Source organism: Mastigoproctus giganteus, chromosome 10 (assembly GCF_048544385.1).
Source record: "Mastigoproctus giganteus isolate SK-2022 chromosome 10, ASM4854438v1, whole genome shotgun sequence".
Taxonomy (NCBI): domain Eukaryota; kingdom Metazoa; phylum Arthropoda; class Arachnida; order Uropygi; family Thelyphonidae; genus Mastigoproctus; species Mastigoproctus giganteus.
The window spans coordinates 60,053,588-60,068,905 of NC_143584.1; the positions used below are offsets into that span (position 1 = coordinate 60,053,588).

Here is a 15,318-nt window from a genome sequence, read left to right on the forward strand (position 1 = left end):
ATATCAGAGGTGTATTAAACTATGGTAGTGAGTTACATGATTTTTTTAATAAACTGGGAGCGAAGTGAAGGAAAAATTGTTGAAGATAAACATAAAAAGGCACCTGGGGTGGATGGGATCTATCCAGTTATATTAAAGGAAGTGACAAAGGAAGTAAGAAAACCTTTAACCATAATTATGAGACCTTGTACTCATGGGAGGTGGTACCCATGGACTGGAAATGTGCAAATGTTACCCCAATTCAAAATTACAGATCTGTTAGTTTAACTTCTGTTCCAGGGAAATTAATGGAGGCACTGCAGGATCATCTAGACAAGACTCCAGTTATAGCTCGAACACAGCATGGGTTTGTTAAGGGGAAGACTTATCTGACCAATTTGATTGGATACTATGATGTGGTAAAAAATGGAACTGGATGGAAAGGATAATGATATTTGGATCTTAGAAAGGCTTTTGATACTGTTGCACATGGAAGACTGCTGCACAAATTGAAGCAGTGTGGCATTGAAGGCAAATTACTGCTATGGATAAAGGGATGGTTAAGTGGAAGAAGACACAGAGAGATCGTTATCAATGGGCACTGCTCTTCCTGGACTAATTTTATTAGTGGAGTTCTGCAGGATTCAGTGCTGGATCCATTGTTGTTTTCAATATTTTTAAATGATATCGATGAAGGTATATGTAACTTAACATTTAAGTTTGCAGATGAATCAAAGGTTGGTAGGGTGGTTAAAGACAGTCAACAGGGAGAGCTATTATTACAACAAGATCTGGGAAAATTGTGTCGATTGGCTGAGAATGGCAACTGAAGTTTAACATTGAGAAATGCAATGTACATGGGTAGCAGCAACCCCAGAGTAACTTATCAACTGTATGGTACTAACCTTCAGCCAGGTGATTAAGAGTTGGAACAGTCTTCCATCTGTTGTTGTGGAACTGGATGGTTTGAATAAATTCAAGGGATATCTAAACAAATCTTTGGAGGGTATGATGAGTGAAGTGTTTTTTTTTTTATTTGACTGATGCTATATAGGCTTGCTTTCTTGCATCATTTGCCAGCAATCACTATTATCAGATGTCTTATTGCAAAAACTGCGTGTGTTAGAAAAAGTTGAAAACATATTTGAAATCATTGTGAAAACCGGTTTAGAAAAGTATTTTCATCTTTAATGAAAAATAAGGTTTAATTTTGCTGACTAGTGCAATCAAACGTAATTTTCCTGCAATCAAACGTAATTTACAAGCTCAGGAGGTATAATAATGAATATTTCTCACCTGCTTTATCCCACTTCAGAAGCAACCGATATAGGTAACAGATTCACAAATAAATTTATTCTTTTTTGCGAGAGAGAGAGAGAGAGAGAGAGAGAGAGAGAGAGAGAGAGAGAGAGAGAGAGAGAGAGAGAGAGAGATTTCCAAGTTCAAATAGGGATTGTTTTTTTTTTTATTTATTTATTTATTATTTTTCTTTTTTTGGGGAGAGATTAACTGCAGCACTAGATTAAATATCATTTTGTGTTTACTAAAGTGGACCATCTTGGTAAATGGAGAAGACAAAATGTATTACTTGTTTATTATTTGTTTAAGACTTTTGCTAGAGTTAAGTTTAAGAGGTAACTTTTAATATACTTTCGTTGGCCACTAATGTAATTTGGTAATTAGTTTGATCAGATAGAGTAATGAATTTTAATATATAAGAAGTTTTTTAAGAATTGCCAGATTAATGGTTGTTATTAATGACTGTTTTCATTTTACATATGTCAAATCTTAATAAGAGGTTGTGACTTGTTGTGGGTTGCTATCTAAGAGAAAAGTTACTTCATTTAATCTAAGAACATTGTCTATGTTTGATTTTAGTTATGCTTACCACCAAATTTCAATACTGAAGTAAGTACTAGGACTTCAGCCCTGTGGTTTTGTAGGATACCCTTCCATCAGAGAGTAGCCTGTAATATAGCTAGAATTTAGAAGTACCCTTATAGACATTTGTGTATAAGGAGGTGCAGCTGCTTCTAAAGAACATTTTAGAATATTCAATCACATCAAAAGTTTTTAATAAAGAGTGGGAACTTCCCCCACTTTGGATTTATGAAGGTCCTTTTAATACTCTAAATCACTACAGATATTTGTTTCCGGTCACTTAATTTAGTGGTCTAAGCTGGACTGATTCACTGAATCTCATTTGTGGGAGGCAGGCTAATGTAAATCCCAAAAAAGTAATATCAAATCTTTGTTGAAGTTACATAGACTTATATTATTCATTGAAACTGTGAATTGTTGAAAAATGACAAAGTGAACCTGCCTTGTTGAAACCCATGTTAAGAGTTTAACTAGGCAGGCCCACTTTGTAATTTTTCTGAAATTTATTTATTATTTATTTATTTATCTGAAATTTGTTTATTAGTTATTTCATTTTTGTCATTATTGTGAAACAATGTTTCAGAAAAATAAAACATTGTTGCCAATTATGAAACAAACCAAGCATTTGCCATTAATTAATTCCAAGCATTTACATATGCAAATAGCTGAAGTGTGAGGGAATAATTACTTAGAATCCTTCCACAGCTTTGGAAAGGTTAAAACAATCCTCTTGAATCAGGGATTCAGAAATGCTTGATTGTACGAATACAGCAAGTGGTCGTGCAGTCACTGGTAGCTGTTTTCCACTTCCTGGCCCTACTGCACTAATTCTGGAGAGGAAAGTATATTCCTTAACTGCTACTTGGTAAATGGATAGTTATAGGATTCAAAAAAATGGAAGCAAAATGAATCTTGGTGTTTCCTCTTCTTTCTTTAACAGTGAAGGGGGGGGGAAGAGGCAGAAGTTCTTGTTTAAATTTGTGCAAAGGTCTCTCACATGACATCAACAATTGCAACTGGTTCATCAACTGCAGAGCCACTATGCCCTAGTACTGGCAAAGAACATGATGGATATTTTCTTGTTTTTTGGATTTTATCTTATATGACTGGCTGCTTGATTGGGCAAGTGAAAAAAACATATTCACAAAGTGCTTTAGCTTCGATGTTTAATATATTGCATCAAGTACAATATTAACAACAACAATAATAATAATAATAATAATAAGAGACTCAGAAGCCTGTTGAAAGCAAAACTGAGTGGGGAGAACACAGTTAAAGCCATAAACACCTGTGCAGCCCCAGTGCTAACATACACCTTCGGGGTCATAGACGAGACTAACACCGATTTGGAGGATATCAGGAGAAAGACAAGGACAATGATGACCAAGAGCTGCCAACACCAAGCCATGAAGAGACTGACAACAGCTCAGAAAGAGGGAGGGAGGGAGGCCAGATAGACTTCAATGAGCAACAGGAAACAGCGAGAACTAACCTGAAGGATTCCTTCCAGAAACACACAGCAGCACTCTACCAGGCCATAAGCTAGACAATTGGTATACACCACTCAACCCAAGCGAGGAGTCCCTTCCCACCCAGACGAAGCTAGAAAGATGAGCAAAGAAGACACACTATGGCAGACACTACAATGACCTCCATCAAGATCACATAGATAAAACAGCTTACAATGCATGGCTCATGAGCAGGATGCTTTCACCCGAGACTGAAGGAGTCATGCTAGCCATCCAAGACCAGGTAATCAACACCAGAAACTATACAAAATACATCATATCAAGGTGCCCGGAGTGTCAGATGACACATGTTGATGATGCCACCTGGCCTCAGAAACGATCCAACAGATCACCACAGGATGCAAGGTGATCACCCAGAATGATTACACTTATAGATATGACCAGGTAGCCAGGATAATACATCAGAAGCTAGTGAGGAAATACCAGTTGATCAAAGAAAGTGTGCCGTATTAAAAGTACAAACTGTAGGCAGTAATAGAAACCCCAACCCACAAGCTATACAGGGACTGCACCACAACAATGGACAAGACAATCCCACACAATAGACTGGACATAACACTTGTTGGCAAGAAGGAAAATGCTACCTATTTGATTGACATAGCAGTGGCCAACACTGGAAACCTCCAGAAAACCCATGAAAAAAAAAAAAAAAAAAAAAACTCAGGAAGCACCAACTTAAGACAGGAGATCAAAGAGATTTGGCATATGCAACAAGTAACAACTATCCCAATCACTGTGTCAGCCATCGGTCTGGTGCCAAAAACTGGGTGATCAAAATTGTCTCTGGGTGGTCAGCAACTGACCACCCAGAGAACACCTGTAGGATAGTCAGAGAGTTCCTCAAAAAACAGTAACACCAGACATAACAACCACCCTGTGTACTTGGTAGCAATACCCATCAAGGGGAGGAACCTCCCAGTCAGGGAGAAATAATATAACAGCAACAATAATAATAATAATAATAATAATCAGGTGAAAGATTATTATTAATAATAATCATGCAGCCGAGTGGTGGCGCTTTTGAAGACAATAGCATCTTGCAGTAGTGGGATAGCATTGAAAGTAGCCCCATGCTTTTCCCTTTTGTAGTAGACAGGATTGGTCAAATAGCTCAGGAAAATATGCAATTTCAGTCTGGATTACATGAGAAGCACTGGAAAGAGAGGGTGCTCTGGTCATGGAAGAGAACAGACTGTGGATTTTTTGCTGCTGTAAAGGGATAAGTATTTTTAATTTTTACCGTATTCTTCATTAATTAACATAATATATATTAATATAGGGTAACTAAGAGTAGAAACAGGTGCATGTATACTTGCATGTAGACCAATGCTAGGAGTATAGTTAATAAATTTGATGAGCTTGAAGCGCTAGTCAAGACATCAAAGGCAGATATTTTTGGGATATCAGATGTCACACAGAAATAAGCAGTGTAGAATTGGAATATGGGAAGTACAATGTGTACAGAAAGGATAGACAGGACAGTAAGGGAGGAGGAGTTATGTAGTTAAGAAACATATAAAATCTAAGTAAGTGCATTAAATTGATGTTGGTGGACAATGCAATGTTGAGTCTGTTTGGTGTGACATAAGCACTGGGAAAGGAAAAATGAGAGTAGGTGTGTGTTATAGGCCTAAGAATCTGATGAGTATAATGAGTCTTTGTGCACAGAAATAGAGTGAGCCAGTAAATCAGAATGTCTTATAATGGGGGATTTTAACTTTCCAGATATTGACTGGAACTTGTGGATTCGTCACTCGCACACTAGCAAGAATTTTGTAGATTTATTGGATGACTGTTTTCTATAGCAATATGTTTGAGAGGCAACCGGAGGGAGTAATACTCTTGATTCGATTTTCAGCAGTGATTATTCATGCATTAAGAATTTGCAGATAAAGGAACACTGGTTGACAGTGATCACAATGTACTGATGTGGGAATTACTTAAGGATGTAACTACTATCAACGCTAAAGAGAATCTCTTTTGCTTTCGTAAAGATGACTACAGGAGTCTCAGACAGTTTTTAAATTCTGTACAGTGGGATCAATTGATGATGTTCCCAATGTTGAATTCTAAATAGGAAGCCTTCAGGGACTTAATTTTGGAGGCTACTAGGCTTTTCATTTCAACTAAGAAATACTGTTCAAGGTTTAGGCCTAAATGGATGTCAGATGAATTAATGAGGCTCATGGCAGAGAAGAAAAATGTATGGGATGAATATAAAGTGTCAGGAGACACAGAAGCCGATGGCAGACATAAACTAGTCTGTGATCAAGTCACAAATGGGGTTAGGCAGGCGAAGGCAGATTACGAGAAATCCTTGGCAAAGGATGCAAATAAAAACAGCAAAGAGTTCTTTACTTATGTAAACTCTAGAAGGAAAAGGATGAATCAGATTGGACCACTTAACATAGATAGGTTGACTATTGATGATCATGCTCAGGTAGCTGATAAACTGAATGAGTATTTTGCACCTACATTCACACATGAGGAGTTATTTCAATGAGGGGAGTTCCAGAAGTTAATCAAACTCTAACAGGGAACTAAGTGATTTTGTAATAACTGAGAGCAAAGTGGAGGAGAAATTGTTGAAGTTAAACATAAAAAACAGGCATCTGGGGTGGATGGGATATATACAGTTATAATAAAGGAGGCAGCAAAGAAAGTAAGCAAATCCTTAGCCATAATTATGCAAGCTTCCTTGGATTACTGGAGGTGTGCAAATGTATCACCAAATCACAAAGGGGGTTCAAAGGTAACACAGGTAACTATAGACCTGTTAGTTTAACTTGTGTTCTGGGGAAAATAATGGAATCACTGGTTAAAGAAGTATTACAGGATCATCTAGACAAGACTGCAGTAATAGTTAAGACACAACATGGGTTTGTTAAAGGGAGGTCCTGTCTGATCAATTTGATTGGATACTATGATGTGGTCACAAAGGAACTGAATGTCAAAAATAATTTTGATATCATATACTTAGATTTCAGGAAAGCTTTTGATACTGTCGCACATGAAAGACTGCTGTACAAATTGGAGAGGTATGGCATTAAGGGTAAGTTGCTACAATGGACACTAGTCTTCGTGGATAAATGTTATTAGTGGAGTTCCTCAGGGTTCGATGTTGGGCCCGTTGTTGTTTTGTATATTTATCAATGATATTGATGAAGGTATATCAAGTTTATTGTCCAAGTTTGCAGATGATGCAAAGGTAGGCAGGGTTGTTAACAACAGTAAAGACAGTATGCTACTCCAACTGGATCTAGATAAGTTGGGCAAATGGGCTGAAAAGTGGCAATTGAAGTTTAACTTCACAAATGCAAAGTACTGCATATGGGTAGCAATAACCCAAAAAGAGAAACGAACCAACTGTGTGCTACTACACTCAGGGAGGCGGAAAGTGAAAAAGACGTGGGGGGGGGGGTAATTGTGCACTCAAATATGAAGTTTTCTGAGCAGTGCAGAGGGGCTGCCAGGACAGGTTATCGAGTCTTGTCAATGATATATAGGAATTTTGCTAGCAGAGACAGGGAGGTGATTATCAAGACAGTTGTAGAATATGTGTGTGGAAATTTGCCTTTAGCCAGCAGGTAGTTGATTGGTGGAACAGACTTCTATCTTTTGTTGTGAAAGTTGACAGCCTAAATAAATTTCAGCCTGATCTGGACAGGCATTTGGAGGGGTAAAATGGGAGCGTTTTATTTTATTTCATTTTTTTTTGGCTTGTGCTGGATAAGGCATTCTTGCATTGTATGCCTCTACTAATGCTAATGCTAAAATGCTGATGCCTTCCTTCAAGAATTTTTTTTACCACTTGTGCTAGTGCATACAAAATATAATGATGTCAGGAAAATTTAAATGTTACCACCAATATCGTGTAATTTTCAACATTGCAAACCAGGTGACAGGACTGTAGAAGTCTGTGAAAATGGAGGCCACAGATATGTGTATAAGAACTAACAGCATGTTAATGAGTTTCTGAATGCGGAAAACAATGCTGAAATGCTGAAATTTCTGAAATGAAGCATTCTCACATCTTTGGGGAAAGAGCAGTATTTTACAGATATTATTGAATGACCAATGAAGAGAGTTTAATTAGTGGCTGGTTGGATAGTGAGCAGAATATTTAAAAAGAGGGACAGAGTTGCTGGCTTAACTCTTTGTTTTGTCGCTCTGAACTGGTAGCTATCATTCACTCAAATAATTATGAAACAAATCCACGAAAACTGGATTTACACTCGTAAATAACGGAAACTTTTAAAACAGAGAGTGTTCTTTAGAACTGGATAAATGCCATGGAAATGATGTGTTTTAACATTAGTAGAGGTATACTAACTAACACCCAACCATTTGTTCCAAATGCCTGTCCATCTCAGCCTTAAATTTATTTAGGCTATCAGCTTCCACAAAAAAAGTTGTAAGTCTGTTCGACTAATCAACCACCAGCTGGCTAAAGGCGAATTTCCGCACATCTACTCTACAACTGTCTTTGCTAAATTTGAATCTATGCCCCCTCAGGTTTTTAATCTCAGCAAGAGGAACAATCCCATCAACATTCAGTTTGCTCAACACATTCAAGGCCTTATACACCTCAATCAGATCACCTCACAGGTACCTACTCTCCAGGCACTGCAATTTGCAGAACTTAAGCCTTTCTTGGTAAATCCTGCCAATCTTGTTGCCCTTCTTTATACTCATTCTAGCAACTCTATATCCTTCCTAAAATGAGGCCTACAGTCCTGTACACACTACTCTAGGTGTGGCCTCACGAATTCCTTGTACAATGGGATAATCACCTCCCTGTCCCTGCTAGGAAAATTCCTATATATCATTGACAAGACTCCATGACCTGCCCTGGCAGCCTATCTGCACTGCTCAGTGAACTTCATATTTGACTGCACAACTACCCCTTTCACTTTCCACTTCCCTGAGTCTAGTACCCCAGAGTTGGTGCATTTCTCTATGGTTATCGCTACCCATATGCAGTACTTTGCATTTGTCAATGTTAAACTTCAGTTTAACATTGACAAATGCAAATAAGTTGGGCCATTTGCCCAACTTATCTAGATCCAGTTGGAGTAGCACTTTCTTTAGTGTCGTTAACAACCCTGCCAACCTTTGTATCATCTGAAAATTTGGACATTAATCCTGATATTCCTTCATCAATATCATTGATGAATACACAAAACAACAATGGGCCCAGCACCAAACCCTGGGGAACTCCACTAATAACATTTGTCCACAAAGAGCAGTGTCCATTGATTACCACACTCTGTCGTCTCCCACTAACCCATCCCTTTATCCAATGTAGCAACTTATGCTCTAGGCCAGTGTTTCTCAAAGGGTGTGCCGCGTTACATTAGTGTGCCGCAAAACTTTCCAAGTGTGCCGCGAAATTTAGAAATTTCTTCTTCTATAACTACGTAGGTGTGCCGCGAAATTTTTCTTCTTTGGAAAATGTGCCACGAGAGTAAAAAGATTGAGAAACACTGCTCTAGGCCATACCTCTCCAATTTGTAGAGCTGTCTTCCATGTGGTATAAAATATAAAATGCTTTCCTGAAATCCAACAATATATCAAAATTATTTTTGACATTCAGTTCCTTTGTGACCACATCATTGTATCCAATCAAATTGGTCAAACAAGACTTCCCTTTAACAAAACCCATGCTATGTCTTAACTATTACTGTAGTCTTGTCTAGATGATCCTGCAATGCTTCTTTAACCAGTGACTCCATTATTTTCCCCGGAACACAAGTTAAACTAACAAGTGTATAGTTACGTGTCACCTTTTGAATCATCTTTGTGAACTGATGATACATTTGCACACCTCCAGTCCATGGGGACCTCCCTTGAGTCCAAGGAAGCTCTCATAATTATGGCTAAGGGATTGCTTACTTCCTCTACTGCCTTCTTTTAATAAAACTATATAAATCCCGTCCACCCCAGGTGCCCTCCTTATGTTTAACTTCAACAATTTCTCCTCCACTTTGCTCTCATTATTACAAAATCACTTAGCTCGCTGTTAGAGTTTGATAAACTTAATAACTCCTCATCTGTGAATGTAGATGCAAAATACTCAATTCAGTTTATCAGCTACCTGAACATGATCATCAATAGTCAACCCATCTATGTTAAGTGGTTCAATCTGATTCATCCCTTTCCTTTTAGAGTTTACATCAGTAAAGAACTCTTTGCTGTTTTTCTTTGCATCCTTTGCCAAAGATTTCTGGTAATCAGCCTTCGCCTGCCTAACCTTCTTTGTGATTTGATTACAGACAAGCTTATATCTGCCAGAGGCTTCTGTGTCAACTGATAATTTCTATGCATCTGATACATTTTTATTCTCTGCCACGAGCGTCATTAATTCATCTGACATCCATTTAGGCCCGAACCTTGAACACTATTTCTTAGTTGGAATGAAAAGCCTAATAGCCTCCAAAATTAAGTCCCTGAAGGCTTTCCATTTAGAATTCAACATTGGTAACATCATCAGTTGATCCCACTTTACAGAATTTAAAAATTGTCTGAGACCCCTTTACGAAAGCAAAAGCCCTTCCCTTTTCTTTAAGCAATTCCCATATCAGTACAGTGTGATCACTGTCACCCAGTGGTTCCTTTATCTGCAAATTCTTAATGCATGAATAATCACTGCTGATAATCAGATCAAGAATATTACTCCCTCTGATTGCCTCTCAAATATGGTGCTCAAATATGGTGCTGTAGAAAACAGTCATCCAATAAATCGATAAAAGTCTTACTAGTGTGCGAGTGACCACCACAAGTTCCAGTCAAAACTGGAAAGTTAAAATCCCCCATTATAAGACATTCTGATTTACTGGTCCACTCTATTTCTCTGCACAATTGCTCATTATCAGATTCATTAGGCCTATAACACACACTTACTCTCATTTTCCCTCTCCCAGTGCAACAGACTCAACTTTGCACTGTCCACCAACATCAATTGCATGCACTTTTTTAGATTTTATGTGTTTCTTAACTACCAGCATAACCTCTCCTCCCTTCCTGTCCTGTCTATTCTTTCTGTATACATTGCCAATTCTGCACAGCTTATGTCTGTGTGACACGTCCCAACAATATCTGCCTTTGATGTCTTGACTAGCACTTCAGGCTCGTGAATTTTATTAACTATACTCCTAGAATTGGTGTACATGCAAGTATACATGCACCTGTTTCTACTCTTAGTTATGCTAACACAGTCAATGTATATATTTGTTCCAATATGACTCGCAACTGTCGTGGAAATCTCCATTGCCTTGCTTTGCACACTACTGTTCATTCTAATAGAAGCGGTGCAAAAATCACTTTTGGCTTTGCCTGCAGCCACTGTTAACCTTTTAGTCTGTGTATCCTCTAAGCTAGCAGTTTTCCGACCCACCTAACACTGCCTTAATAGCATCAGCAAATATTCTTGCACCCTTTCTATTTAAGTGTACCCCATCCCTGTAGAAGCAGTCTCTCCTGTCAAGAAACACAGACCAGGCTGAAAAAAATTCTACCCTTTGGGCCTAGCACAATCTTACAAGGGCTGAATTGATCAACAAGGCTCTCATCCTATATTCCCTCCTATCTTGTCTGAGCAGAATTGCAGAAACTTTCACATTCAACCCTAACTCACGACTTTTTTTCAACATTGACCTGTACTTGAGTAAATCTGCAGATCTGTTACTCTTAATGTCATTAGTTCCAACGTGTACAACAACAACATTACCTTTTGTGTCCTTAAAAGATGATATCTGCTCTACAACTTCATTAACTTTTGCCCCTGGCAGACATACGCTGGTCCTGTTCCACCTATCCTTCTTGCATAGTATATTCCCCTTCTCCCTGACAATACAGTCACCAACAATAACTAGTTCCTGTCGGACCAGTGCATTCTGTCTTGGAGGTTGCTTCTGTGTTGCCTGATGCACAGGAGTGATCTCTGCTATTGAGCTGAGTAGCTGAGATCTTGATGGCCCCTCATCAAGCTCTCATAGATGCCCATCAGAACGCTGATTTGGCGCCTAATTTTTTGACACTCTAGACATCCTCCTTGGCTAGACCATGTACAGTTTTAGAAAGTTCGGCAGGACATGATCTAGCCAAGGAGGATGATTTTTTGACTACAAATGTTCAAAATTTAATGCCATTTAAGGGAACCTCCTTTCCTTCTAATAAAAACACTGGTTTGTATTATGATACTTTGAGTTAAGGACAAGTGTTTATACTTTTATCAAGAGTGAACTGTTTAAAAAGGTGCTTACAGATTTGTAAGCACGCATTTATGTTAACTCAAAAAAAAAAAAAAAAAAAAAAAAGGGAAAAAAATTCACACATCATAAGAGCCTCTATTTTAACAAATTTAAATAAAAAGTGGGAAAGGTAAAGAAAGCTAACACGAGAACCATGGGAAACTTTTAGGGGTAAAACGCGTTTTCCGGTACCACAGCTTCTCCCTCCATTCTCGGTAAACAGATGGTGCGTGTTATCAGTAATGGCAGTGGAAGTCAATAACAATGTATTGATTAGTTTTTTTTCATTATTAAAAGAAGGTTATTGGAGTTCATGAGTGTAATGCCTCCGCGGCTGAAATTTACTTATGGGTACACCATCCAGACTGCCTCAGTCTTAGGGTGTTTTATCCTCCCTTCCCACTGTTTTAAACTGATAGGAAAACGACTTCAAATGAAACTACCGATAACATGCCCCGTGTGTAGGAGTGGTTTTCGTATAGGGTTAAAACAGCGGGAAGGGGGGTGGATAAACATCCTAAACTGAGGCAGTGTGGAGGGGATACCCATAAGTAAATTTCAGCATGCTCATGAATTCTGATAATCTACTTTTAATAATAAGGAAAAAACTAATCAATACATCGTTATCGATTTCTACTGCCACTACTGATAACATGCACCATCTGTTTACCGAGAATGCATGGAGAAGCTGCGGTACCGGTAAATGCTTTTGACCCGTAAAAGTTTTTTTAAGTTTCCCTGTTTTTCTAGTGTTGGCTTCCTTTATCTTGGCTAAAAAAGTTACCTCTTCTCTCCTCAGCAACTCATGCATTTCTTTCATATTAACATCAGATCTTCCATGAGCAGACCTACCATGAATATAATACCCGTACCTCCTAGTAGCCATGATGAACACACTCACCTGCAAGGGAACGTGAAAAGAATTTTAAAGTAACTCTTAAGTATAGGGCAATTATGTATGAGATAAGTGTGAATCTTTTAACATTTTTGTTCTTGAGTGGCTAGATTTTTAAATTTTAATCCATATCTTTAAATGATATCAGGTCACATCATTTCCAATCATCAACCATTTTCAATCCACTGCACAATGAAAGCCTCTCCAGCAACTTTCCAGTTCCTTCTGTTTTGTGCAATGGCCATCCATTTGCTACCCACAAACTCATGAATTTCATCTGTCCATCTCTGTCGTTGTCTTCCAGGTTTTCTTCTAGCTCCTTTGGTTACTATTCAGTTATTTTCTTAGTCCATCTGTTATCTTGTCTTCGAGCAAGGTGTCCTGCCCAAGACCATTTTAGTTCTTTAGTTTTGATAAGAATGTCCTTTACATTAGTTTGCTGCCTAATCCATGTGTTTCTCTTCTTATTCCTCTTCTGATTCCCAATATAATTCGCTCCATTCTTTGCTGTGTAGGTCTCAGCTTCTCTTCCATTCATGTGGTGAGTGTCCAAGTTTCACTTCCATAAGTCATGGTGGGCAGTACATTTGTTAATTATTATAAATTGAAGACAAATTGGGATATTGCTCCTCAGTATGTGACTATATTTCCTGAATGCTATCCATCCAAAATTTATTCTTCTCTTGATTTCCAGCCATTTATCATTATTACAGCTAATGATTTGTCCCAGATAACTATATGACTCTAGCTTTTCAATTACTGCTCCTTCAATCATTATATCCCTTTCTTGTTCATCATTACTTTCATTTTAGCCATATTCATCTTTAGTCCAAAATCGTCAAATTAGTCCAATATCAGCATAAAAAGTTAGTAACATGCCATGAATAACATGATTTCTGCACACAATGACATTTGGGTTTTCAGACTGTAAAACGAAATTGTTTTAAATAAAGGATAGGATTGTTTACATATATCAACATAAAAAGTTAGTAACATGATAAAATTTAAAGACAAAACGAATTTGTCTTTAAATAAAAAAGTACTTTTTTTAAAAGTACTAACCCAAGGGATGAATATAAGTCAAAACTAATAGTCTGCAGCCCAAAATGGTGGCCTTATTAAAGATTCCAGAAAGAATTATTTAACTAATTAGAAATGAACAGATACTGAAGAAAATTTCAGTAATAATAAATAAATCCAATGTTGATAAGAGTATAGCATAAATCCAAAGGTAGTTCCAGATGAATCAAAAAGTGAATAGGTACTGAAGATGATTTCAGTAATAATAATAATTAAATACTGTAAAACTGTATTAAATACTATCAATGTTGAAAGAGTGTAGTATAAATCCAAAGGTGGTTTGATGAGGAAATCCAGTGTAAATAATAAAGGAAATATTTAGTTGAATGAAGACAAATGGTTGACTGAGGATTCAAAATACAACCTCTCCCTAGCTTACGTAATACTCGACTTACAAAAATTCGAATTTACATAGTTTTTGCTGGCTGGTGCAAACTTAAAAAAATCGTGGAAACGTATTTTGCATACTGTAGGAATAAATGGAGGTATCGTGAAAATATCGAAATATGAACCCAATAACACATTGTTTTTTTTTTTTTTTTTTTTGGTAATCTGTTCCAAGACCTCGTAAGTCGAAATTTTCGCTATATAACTAAGCTATTTATCTTTCTACAAGGTCATTTTTATAATGGAAACTACACTTTCATCATTATTATATGTTCTGTTATAAGAATCAATTTTGAATGTCTTTGTGATATTTTTCTAAAACACATTTCTGGAGGTCACTACCATAAAACAATAAAAACAATTTGCACTTTCTGATTAATTGGTCTTTTCTGTTAGTGCAATCTATTATAAATTGTGTGTGTGTGCGATGTAAGGAGTGTAAGGAAATCAGGCGACAACTCAGCATTGTTATGGGCCTATATGAGAGTTTGAAGGACAGGGTGGATGCCCTCGAAAGATCTAAATCGAGGGGGCTCAGCTGCCCACATCAACGCCAGAGCTTGCACTTGGTCATCACGCAACACAGCGGCAACCCCCAAGGCAGAATGCGCTGGTCCCTCAAGAACTAGTAGTTGTTGGAGACTCTATTGTCAGGGAAACGGGAAACATGCTTTGTAAAAAGGATAGGTGGAACAGGACCAGGGTATGTCTGCCAGGGGCAAAGGTTGATGATGATGTTTAGAGCGGATATCATCTTTTAAGGGCACAAAAGGTGATATAGTTGTACACGTTGGTACTAATGATATTAGGAGTAGGAGACCGGCAGAATTACTTAACAAGTACAGGTCACTGTTGAACAAAAGCCGAGAATTAGGGTTGAATTTGAAAGTGTCTCTAATTCTGCCCAGACACGATAGAAGGGAGTATATGATGAGAGCCTTGTCGATCAATTCGGCCCTGGAAAGAATGTGCAAGGCTCAAGGGGTAGAATTTTTTTAAGCCTGGACTGTACTTGTTAACAGGAGAGACTGCTTCTATAGGGATGGGATACACTTAAATAGAAAGGGTGCAAGAATATTTGCTGATGCTATCGAGGCAGTGTTAGGTGGGTCGGAAAACTGATAGCTTGGGGGGATACAAGGACTAATAGTTTAACAGTAGCCGTAATCAGAGGTGAAGGTGATTCTTGCACAACTTCTATTAGAATAAGTAGCGACCTGGAGTGTGGGGTGTTGGGGGTTTCAGGGACGGATGGCAGTCATCCTGAAATAGGTGGGTATATGGGATGTGTTAGGGGGAATAGGAGTAGGAGCAT

The 15,318-nt window shown here is 37.9% G+C and overlaps 1 protein-coding gene across 1 annotated transcript in view; it reads right to left on the reverse strand.

The window, feature by feature from the left end:
• The window catches only part of LOC150079049 (meckelin), an 860,544-nt gene that overhangs the window by 128,249 nt on the left and 716,977 nt on the right, over nt 1–15,318 (reverse strand). The window contains exon 23 of the mRNA XM_090382499.1: nt 12,426–12,542. Coding sequence (XP_090238625.1) covers nt 12,426–12,542 — 117 coding nt within the window. The remainder of the gene's footprint in view (nt 1–12,425; nt 12,543–15,318) is intronic.